This window comes from Mandrillus leucophaeus, unplaced genomic scaffold (assembly GCF_000951045.1).
Source record: "Mandrillus leucophaeus isolate KB7577 unplaced genomic scaffold, Mleu.le_1.0 Scaffold1352, whole genome shotgun sequence".
Lineage (NCBI taxonomy): Eukaryota > Metazoa > Chordata > Mammalia > Primates > Cercopithecidae > Mandrillus > Mandrillus leucophaeus.
The window spans coordinates 75,556-87,003 of NW_012101313.1; the positions used below are offsets into that span (position 1 = coordinate 75,556).

An 11,448-nucleotide genomic window follows, 5' to 3' on the forward strand; every position below is an offset into this window, starting at 1 on the left:
CATTTAGTCCTATTCTCCTCAATGTGAGCTCCAAAAAGATATCACTGGCTGCTGTATTGCATGGTCGCATGGTCACGTAAGTTCAGGATACCTAGTTAAGCTAGGCTGTATGGGCTGTGTGACTGCAGAGGAGTCAGATGGCCTCTCTGGGGCAGGGGAGGTTGGGGAACCCCTGGACACAATCCTGCAGGGCAGCCTGCAGAAAGCAGGTCTGGAGGGGCTGCTTCTGGTGTCATGAGTTATACTCAAGAGTAACAGAGAAGAGGGGTTCACTGGGGGGCACATGAGAGCTCGAGAATTGAAGGAAAAGAACTAAGGCTCCAGAACCAGGACATGGTACTCCCCTCCGCTCCTCCAACCTGCCCATTCCCGCGGTTCTCAGGCCCGGACTAGGTGGGGACTGCACCCCAGGGATAACTCAGCTCATCTTTCACTATGCGCTGAGTGTCATCATTCCCACGAGATGAGCGCTATCCAACAGAAACCTTTCTGGGGTAAGGGAATGTCCTATATCTGTGCTGTCCAGTACAGCAGCTGCCAACCACATGTGGGTCCTGTCCACTGGGATGTGGCCAGTGTGACCCAGGGGCTGAATTTGGGATGTGAATTTGGACAGCCAGGAGCCCCTGTGTTGGATGGAAGCTGGGCCTTGGGGCCTTGCCACCCCATGCAGTGGGCAGTAAAGGACAGGTGCTCAGGTGTCTGTGGAGGAAATGGGGACATGGAGATGATGCTTGAGCTTTTAGTGAATGATATTTTTTAGGTCTTTAAATCCAATGGCATCCCTAATTTCCTGGTGAAGTTATTTTTGGAAGTGTTCATCTGCCTCAGCTGAAGAAGGGGGAGTGCATAATTTGCCCTGGCCTTGGATACAACCTCAAGCTGGGCGGGCCATCCTCTGCCATGGGCAGTGGCTCTCAAGTGTGGGTCCCTGGGAACCTGTTTGAATGTCCATTCTTAGGCCCCTCCACACACCTCCTGAACTGGCAACATGGTGGGGGCCTAGTCCAAGCCTTGGGCTGCACAGTACGTGCGAGAAGCACTCGGTGGGTGACAGTCTATATGCCTTGTGACCAGCACATCCCTGTGTGACGGCTGAATGTCACCCTTCACACGTTTCAGGAACAAATTGATGTCCGAGTGTCAGATGTAGCAGAATAAGCTAAAGATCTGTACTAAGCCATGGAGACTTCTGTGACACACGTTGCTTGTGACACACACCTACCATGCCCATATGCGAACATAGGCCCTGCTACTCAGGGAGGCACAAGGCAGCAGGAAGGGAGCAAGGACCTGGGGAACCTGGAGTGAGCGCTGGTCTTCAGCCCCCAGCTGGAGAAGCTTGGACAAGCTGTTCACCTTATAGCTTCCATGTTCTCATTTGATCTCCCTTGCAGGGCTGTGGTGGCAGACAGAGCAGGCACCCGGTTCACTGTCAGCACAGTCAGTGCTGTCTGTGGACTGGCCCTGGTGCTGGGGACGCCAAGCAGCACTTCTGCAAAAGGCCACAGCACCGTTTGGGAAAAGTGAAGCAAAGGCTCCCTTCTCAAAGGAACACCTGGGGTCCTGGTCCATATGAAGCATGTTAGCATTCACCACAGTCACTGTTCGATCCAACTGGCACAGAAATATAAATGGGAAAGAATTCCCACCAATTTGCATTCAAAACTTCAAGAGGCAAAACTTACAATCCATATGCAGGCCAGTTTAGATGATGTTAACACAATTTCAATCTTTACTCCCAACAAGGAAGTCAGGATACTGTGAGGAAGGTGAGGGGCTGACGAACACCTCACAAGTATCTACCCCACAGCACCAGGATGCTCAGGTGCAGACGCTCAGGTACGGCTGTACAGCAGCAGGGCTGAGTGGTTCAGCAACAGTGCAGGGAAGAGTGTAAGAAAGTAAACTGCACCACTTGTCCATTTCTGGCAGTGTGAGAGATGAAGTGCGTGCCCACTGAAAATGATAAAGTTGTACCAAATTTAAAAATCCAAGTGAAGGCAGGGAGCCAGAGAAGTCAGGGAAGCTCTGGAGCCTGCTTTGCCTGAGGGTAAGGACCATGAACTTGTTTTCAAGTCCACAGGGGTAGAGAAAAACATCCAGGGCCTGCCTCAAGATGAGGAATCAAATAGGAGACCCCAGCCCATAAAGCTGGCATCTCAAAGAGCCACCCCTCAGTGCAGCCGTGAGCTTGAAATAAGGCGCTCCACCCAAACCCCACCGAGGGAGCTAGGAAAACTCCCTGATTTGAACCTCAGCACTGAATGGAGGCAGGGAAATTTTACCTTGATAATTGATAACGATGAATCAGTGAGCTTCACAAAATTTTGCAGCACAAATCAACACTGGTCCAACAAACTTTAAGCTGAGAATTCTTTGAACTGGCCCTGAACCTGTACTGCCCCTAAACATCCAGTAGAAACAAACATTCTGACCTATATTCCAGTTTTTTAAAAAAATCTCCTTAGCTGTGTCTAATTTTGTTCAACCCATCTGTTGGATTTAAAAAATTCAATTATTGTAGTTTTCATTTCTAGATGTTCTATTTGGTTCTTTTCCAAATCTGATCATAATTCTGAAGAAATTACCAGAATCTAACACATAAAGCATTGGAAAACAAGAAACAGGTGGAGACATGGAGGGCACAGCGGTTTTAACATGTTATCAGAGTTAGAGAAGCAAAGAGAGAATGAGGCAGAAATCACTTTTGAAAAGAAAACAGCTGAGAATTTTTCAGAGTAACAATCCAAGGAACCCAAAGAATCTTAAGCAGGACCAGAAAAAAAACAAACCCACACACAGATGTATCATAGTGACACAGAACAGAAAAGAAGAGAGTGGATTGCTTTCAATGGATGATGGCTGTTACGCTGATGATTCACAGCAGAAATAACTGAAGCCAAGAGACAGTGGAGTAGTAACTCCAATGTGCTAAAAAGACAAATAATGGCCAATTTAGAATTCTCTACTTTTTAAAACTATTTGTTAAATGAGAGATAATAAAGATATTTACAGACAACTCAATGGCGTTTGCTATCCACAGACCTTCCCTAAAAGAAAAACTAAAGGATGGATCTTGACTCTTACTGCAACCCATATACAAAACGATTTCCAGATGGATCACAGACCTAAACATGAAAGGCAATGCAATGAAGTGTCAAAAAAAGAATTTAAAAAATTCTGAGAGTAGGAAAGGTTTCTTAAATTGGACACCAAAATCACTAGCCATAAAAGAAAATTGGTTTTTATTGAAATTAAGAACTTCTGTTTACTGACAGATAACATTAACATACTGAAAGAGAGGCCGTTGCTAGGAGAAGGTATGTGTAATATGCAAATCTGACAAAGGACTCAAATTCAGAATTCAGAATTAACCCCTACAAATCAACTTAAAAAAAAAAAATTAAACTTTTTTTTTTGTTAAAAAGGCAGAAAAACTTCAACAGGCATTTCACAAAAGAAGATATCTAAATGGCCAATAAGTATATGATAAGGTACTTGATATCATTCCCTGATTATAAACTAAGATGAAAAGAACTGTACACACCCATTAGAAATTATAATTAAAGAGTTTAAATTAAAAACACTGGAAATACTGTGTTGGGGAGGATGTAAAGCAACTGATCTCTCATACATGGCTGGTAAGGGTTATTTAAAAGGATTGAAAAAAATCTGCCCACTCCTGGCAAAGCTGATCAAGAAAAAATAGAAAGCATAAATATATCAGGAATGAGAAAAAAAAGGATATCACTATAGATCTTATACATATCACAGAGATAATAGGAGGATATTGATTTCATCTGAATTTTCAAATTTATCAGTATAAATTCCTAGAAAATTACGATTTACCCAAAATAACTCAATGAAAGCTTATTCTACAAAAAATAGAAAGTCTGAATAGTTACATAATTACTAAATAAATTGAACAACTGATCAAAAATCTTCCCAGATAGAAAAGTTCATGCCCAAGTGGCTTTCAGGCAATTCTTCCAGGCAGTTCCAAATATTCAAGGAAGAAATTTATTCTAGTTTTACAAAACTTTTTTTAGAAACAGAGTAAGAAGGAACACTTGTAACTTAGTTTATAAGCTAGTATAACCTCAACAGAAAAGCCTAATGAGGGCCAGACATGGTGGCTCACACCTGTAATCTCTGCACTTTGGGAGGTCAAGGTGGGAAGATCACTTGAAATCAGGAGCTCCAGACCAGCCTGGACAACAAACCAAGACCCTGTCTCTACACACAAACCAACAACAACAACAACAACAACAACAACAACAATGAGTCAGGTGCAGGGGTGTGTGCCTGTGGTCCCAGCTACTTGAGAGGCTGAGGTAGGGGGATCACTTAAGCCCGGAGGTTGAGGCTGCAATGAGCCATGATCGCCCCCATTGCACTCCAGCCTTGGAGACAGAGCAAGATCCTGTCAATTAAAACAACAAATAAATAAACAAAAATGCCCAACAAGGAAGAGAAAGGGAAGTCATAGGCAATCTCATTCATGAACATAGATTAAAAACACCTGAAGTATATACATACCCACACCCCCGACATGAATACATATGAGATGTGTAAATGTGAATACTTACATGTGTGTATATGTAAGCAAACCAAATCAAACAATGTAAAATAAAAATAACACATCATGACCGAAATTCGTCCCAAGAATGCAAAAGTACTTGAGAAAATCTATTAATTCATCAATTTAATACTTTAAAGGAGCGGAAAAATTATATGAACATCTCAACAGATGTAGTCAAAGTATCTGATAAATGCTCTTAGGTAGGATAAAAACTCACTAAGTAATAACAGAAGGGAAGTTTTTCAAGTTGACGGGGTTATCTACAAAAACACCTCCAGCAAACATCACACTTACTGATGAAACCCTGAAAGCAGTGCCCTTGAAATCAGAAACAGGGCAGGGAGCCCACTATTACCACTTCCATCAGCATTGCACAACAAATCCTACCAAGCATGGGAGGACAAGAAAAAGAACTAAAGACCTAAAAATGGAAAGGAAACAAAACTCACTATTCATATATATGACATTATGTAAAACATGAAAAATGCAAAAGAATTCTAATTACTAGAATTAACAGTTTTTGGCAAAGTTTCTGAACACAAAAATTAACATGCAAAATCAATGATTTCTAAACACCAGTAACACAAAAGATAAGGTACAATGGTATCAAAAATGCAGAGTAACTAGGAAGAATCTGAAAAACAGCACATGTAAGTCCACAGTGTGAAAAATTATAAAACGTAATTGAAAGACAATAAAGCCAAATAGAATAGATTGGAAGACTTCGTATCATAAAGACTCCCCAAAGTGATCTTACAGATTCAATGAAATTCTAATCAAATGCATACATTTTCATGAAACCTAGTAAGTGTATTCTAAAATTTATATGAAATTACAAAGCCTGTGATAGCCATGATAATCTTTAAGAACAAGTTGAGTGGACTACATGTCCCAAATATTGACTAGCATAAAATTACAATAACTTATACCATGCAGTGCTAATGGTAAGTGATAGAGTGGTAGCCTAACAGAACAGAAGAGAGCATAGAATCAGACTGATGCACACAGGGACATCTTATGGGATATAAGAATGGTTTTGCAGATTAGCAGGTAAAGTATGTACGTAGTGCTGGAAATAAGTGAAATGCAATCCTTACCTTACATCATACACAAAAATCTCTTCCACTTAGGTTAAAGAACTGAGAAAAGTGAAATTACATGGGAGATATTGAGAATATACAACAGTATTTTTAAAGAAATCCTTCCCTATTATGAGGTCATAAATCAATAAAAAGTAGAAACCAATTCCTCACAAAAGAAAATACACATCACTTGAGAAGATACACATCGCTTGAGCCTAGGAGTTTGAGATCAGCCTGGGTAAATAGGGGGACCCCTGTTTCTATTAAAAAAAAAAAACAAAAAACTAGTCAGGGGAGGTGGTGCACGCCTGTGGTCTCAGCTACTCAGGAGGTGAGGCAGGAGGACTGCCTGAGCCCAGGAGGTTGAGGCTGCAGTGAGCCATGATAGTGCCACTGCATACCAGCCTCTAGCCTCCTGGGCAACCGTGAGACCTTGTCTCAAAAAAAAAAAAAAAAAAAGATATACAGATGGAAAATAAGCACATGAAGAGATGCTCCACATCATACGTCATCAGATAAATGTAAAGTAAAACAACGAGATACTACTATGCACCTATTAGAAAGGCCAAAATTGAAACACTGACAACACCATATGGTGGCGAGGATGTGGAGCAACAGGGACTCTCATTCATTGCTGGTGGGAATGCAAAATGGTACAGCCATATTGGAAGACAGTTTGGCAGGTTCCTACAAAGCTAATAAGCTAAACATACTCTTACCATATGATTCAGCAGCTGCGTTCCTTGTTATTTGTTTAAAGGTTGAAAACATGTCCACATAAAAACCTGCACATAGATGTTTACTGCAGTTTTATTAATAATTGCCAAAATTTGGAAGCAACCCAGATGCCCTTCAATAGGTGAATGGATAAACTGTGGTTACATCCAGACAATGAAATATTATTCACTACTAAAAAAAAATGAGCTGTCAAGCCATAAAAAGGCATGGAAGAAACTTAAATGCATACTACTAAGTCAAAGAAGTCAATCTGAAAAGGCTACATGCTGTATGATTCCAACTATATGACATTCTGGAAAAAGCAAAACTATGGAGACAGTGAAAACATCAGTGGTTGCTAGGGGTTAGAGGGTAGGTAGGAAGAGATGAATAGTCAGCCTAGAGGATTTTTGGGGCAGTGAGACTGTTCTGTATCATACTATAACACTGGATGTCATCATACATTTGTCTAAACCCATAGAATGTACAAGAAAGAACCCTAACGTAAACTATGGACTTTAGGTGATTATTTTGTGTCAATGTGGGTTCACTGGTTGTAACAAATGTACCACTGTGGTGGCAGATGTAGATAATGGAAAAAACTGTGCATGTGTGTGGGCAGGGGGACGTAAGGAAACTCCATGTACTTTCTGTTCAATTTTTCTGTGAACCTAAAATTGCTCTAAAAAATAAATTCTATTGAAAGAAGCAGAAATCATAAAGAAAAAAGATAGTCACAATAAAGTTAGTTTTTTATTCATCAAAAAGTACCACCAAAAATGGGAAAAGATAAACCACATTGGTCTTGATGGGAGAAGGTATCTGCAAACATTAAACCAACAAGAACTGGTATCCAGAATATGTGAAGAATCCCTAGGAACTGGTAAAAATGAACAAAAAGACTAGAGATAAATCATAACTACAGTTCATGCCTAAAGCCCACTAAATTGGCAAGAATTAATAAGCCCGACAAAATTAAGTACTGTCAAGGATGCAAAATGAACTCACCCAGTGCTGGAAGGTGGTCCACTTTGGAAAGTTAAACATGCACACAACCGATGGCTCAGCATTTTTACTCCTGGAGAAATTCTGGCACACTTACAAGAGATGTTCACGACAACACTCATGTTAACAGCAAAAGCAAACCACAAAAATCTACACACAACCCAAACAGTTACCAGCAAGAGAATATAAAAACAAACTGGAAACAACCGAAGTATCTCCTACCAGTAGAATAAGTATAGTAGTACATTCATACTGAAGAGGTTAAAATATGCCATTCTGGCATACTATTTAAATTAAAGACACATGAAAAACAGCAGGTACAAAAAGGTGACTGACCTTTGTGCTGTTTCTTAAGAGCAGGAGATGGATTCCAGTGTGAAAGACACTATACTAGAAGGAAAGGCATCAAACATCTTTATCTTCAATGACAAGAAGTTTGAGACCAGGCGAACACTGTATAGACCTTGTTAAAATAACTATTTTTTAAGCCTCCCACAAAATATAGTCACATTTTCACAGTTTACTAGTCTTTGTCCAATTCAGTATTTAAGTAACTGACTCTACTTCTTTTGTTATTTCTTTATGAAGGCTCCTGCGCCACATAAAATTTGTATTACATAGATTTATATGCTTTTCTCTTGTTAATCTATCCTATGCCAATTTAATCTTCAAGCCCAGCTGGGACCCTGAGAAGATGGGAAGGAGTTTTCCCCCTCCCTACCGTACAATGAAATACTATTCAATAATAAAAATTGACTAATTTTGAGAATAACATGAGTGAACCTCAGAAACACTGAATGAAAGAGAATATATAATGAAATAATAATGTATATAAATTCAAAACCAGGCAAAACAGTCTGTTGGGAGATACGTAACTGGGAAAACTATGAAGAAAAACAAGTAAAAACTATCACAAAAATTAGAGCATGACTATTATGGAGAGGGTGAGTGCAGGTGATCAAGAAGGGGCACAAGGGACCTGTCCCCGGTAATGCCCCATATTTTAACCTGAACAGCTGCGGCACTGCTGTTTTATTTTTAAAGTACACAATTACACGTTATGTGTAATGTTCTGTCTTTATACTTTACAACAGAAATAAATTTATCCATTTTCATTTAGCTTTTGATAATAAAATACTTTATTGGTACCATTTAATAAATGTCAAAAGCATATAACATTTCCATTGCTTAGCTTCCATCTTTAAGCTACAAGCTAGTTTAAAAACAAGAGGAACGAAAGTAAACTCATTTGATTCTCTCAAAAAACAAGCTGTAACTTACCTTTGCAAATAATTAAGTTCTCTCACTTTAAATATCATAATTCAATGGTCTTCATAATAAATAATTATAATAATACATAAAAGGAGACAGTGGCCTGAATTATTTTGCAAAGAACATTTCACACATCTTTAAAAAAATCATGGGCCGGGCGCGGTGGCTCAAGCCTGTAATCCCAGCACTTTGGGAGGCCGAGACGGGCGGATCACGAGGTCAGGAGATCGAAACCATCCTGGCTAACAAGGTGAAACCCCATCTCTACTAAAAAATACAAAAACCAGCCGGGCGAGGTGGCAGGCGCCTGTAGTCCCAGCTCTCGGGAGGTTGAGGCAGGAGAATGGAGTGAACCTGGGAGGCGGAGCTTGCAGTGAGCAGAGATCGCCCCACTGCACTCCAGCCTGGGCAACAGAGCGAGACTCCGTAAAAAAAAAAAAAAAAAAAAAAAAAATCACTAAACCACCACAACTTAAAATCTGTAAGAATAATTGGGTAAGAGTTATTGTAATATTGAATTAATATAGCACCTAGAATTTTGAAATTTGTAATATTTCAGATTATATGATTTACTGAGAAAAAGAATAATGATTTTTCTTCAGTGAATTTTCAGGGGTTTTCAACATAGGTCTCTTTTAAAAGCCAAAGGTTAAAAAATTTATGCATACTAGGAATTGACCTGATGGTAATAGATCCATGTGTGATAAATAATGTAGTGCAGTCCTATGTGAATATAATTTCTTCTTCACTTTGTCTCATTAATTTATACCTCAGTTAAAACATTCTATATACAAGTGATATATTTCTATAAAACATTCCATATTTCAGATTTCCATTCAGACTATCTTCCCCTCCTCCCTTTTCTCAAATCAGAGTGATCTTGTGGCATACATTTGCTTTTTCTCTCCACAATGAAACTCTTTTTCAACTCAAAGTATTATAGTAATGCAAATACAAACGTAGCATATATTAATACATTAGAAAAAAGGATAGTAAATACATATGGATCCATGCCAAATGAGAAAATTGAAAGCAAAAACAAACAAAACCATGCTATACTCATCTATTCTGACCCACCATGGGAAGACCCTGATGTAGATGGCTAACATAAACTAATGTTCCCAGACACAGCTAGGATCCTGTACTCCAACATAATTAAATGCTCTGTTAAAAATGTTTCCATGTTCTTTTCTGTTTGTTCAAAATAGTTTACAGCAACTCTGACTACTAATCCTGAAAATGATAATGTAATAACATTATATTTTTAATCAAGCCATAGATTCTAACCTATTTTCTACTATTACCCATTTGCTTAAAAACAGACTTTCAGGGGTGTAAGCAACAGTTAAGTTAAGGAGTTTTTATTTCTACCTTTCTCTTGATTGACTGATTGGGGATTTCAGATGTGTCAATTAATTATCCTCTACTTCAGTGGAAAAGGATTCTTTGAGCTATCAAATCAAGCAGGCTGACTCAGGGGTGGGCAGGTGAAGATACCTGTCCACACACTATGCTCATAACGCTCCATCTCCTCTGTAAGAATGTGCTGCTCTCCACCCAACAGCGGCCCAGCACATTCCATCTGCTCCACCTAGATGCAATCAGGACACCATGCCATCCCACACACAGTCAGAACATGGGCACCAGGTAGAACTAACTCAAAACAACTTTTGGGACAAATGTGAGATTTCAATTTGTCAATTATTCCATAGTGCAATATTCTCACAAAACAGAGATTTCGTGTTGAAACATTTGCTTTTTCTTCTTACATCAAGTTGAATTGCTAAAGTAATGTCAGAAAGAATATGAAAAATAAACAAGTCTTTTCCAAAAGAGGCACTGCATCTGGAAGTAGAAGTAAGGCTAAATAAATAGTGCTGGTTTGTGGTTCACACAGTAACACATTAATTATGATTTCAACCAACAGCTTCGCTGTTTGTCCTGTATGCCTGTTTATGAAGATGCGTCTCTATTTCCTCCCTGAAGACCAGCATTCCCAGGTGGGAGTGAGAGGCCTCATTCATGGCTTTAGACTGGATGCACATGCGGTACTGCTCGGGGGGCAGCTCATCAGCACAGCGCTTTTCATGCCAGAGGTGGAAAAGACCAGGAACTGGAGTCCGAATCACAATGAGGTCACCATGTAAGTATTTTCGATAAAGATGAACATCTTCTCCACCCCAACCTTTCACTTCCATGTCAAATCCACCTGTAAGATCAAAACTGACACTATAAATATCTGCCTATTATTAGCCAGAACACAGGGATATATATATATAAATGTTTAAATGTTCTGCTTCAAAAGGGATGGGATGGTTCGGCACAAAGATAGCATGAGACACCTGGCATGGAGGAGTGACTTCCAATCACTGGAAGTTCAGTTTTGAGCTGACACTTGGACTCAAGGAGCTCAAGATTGGTTGTTGAGAGTATCAAAATGGGGTTAAATATTTAAGAACTTTGTAAATTTCACAGTCCTGTAGAAAATCTACAGAAAGTCAAAGGAGAAGAAAATACAAGTCACCTATAATCTCACCACCATTAAATTTTTATGTTTTCTTGAGACAGGGTCTCACTCTGTCACCCAGACTGGAGTGCAGTAGTGTGATCATGGCTCACTGCAGCATCGACCTCCGTGGCTCAGGCGATCCTCCCGTCTCAGCCCCCTTGGCTCAGCATTTTTACTCCTGGAGAGAAGGTATGTGTAATATGCAAATCTGACAAAGGACTCAAATTCAGAATTCAGAATTAACCCCTACAAATCAACTTAAAAAAAAAAAATTAAAC

At 39.6% G+C, this 11,448-nt stretch overlaps 1 protein-coding gene across 3 annotated transcripts in view; it reads right to left on the reverse strand.

Annotated features, from left to right (window-relative positions):
- Nucleotides 1-9,118: 9,118 nt before the first annotated feature.
- The window catches only part of CSGALNACT2 (chondroitin sulfate N-acetylgalactosaminyltransferase 2), a 46,583-nt gene continuing 44,253 nt past the window's right edge, over nt 9,119-11,448 (reverse strand). For all 3 annotated transcript variants that reach the window (XM_011973191.1, XM_011973190.1, XM_011973192.1), the window contains one exon: nt 9,119-10,870. In XM_011973191.1, the coding sequence (XP_011828581.1) occupies nt 10,578-10,870 (293 nt within the window). In that variant the 3' untranslated portion in view covers nt 9,119-10,577. The remainder of the gene's footprint in view (nt 10,871-11,448) is intronic.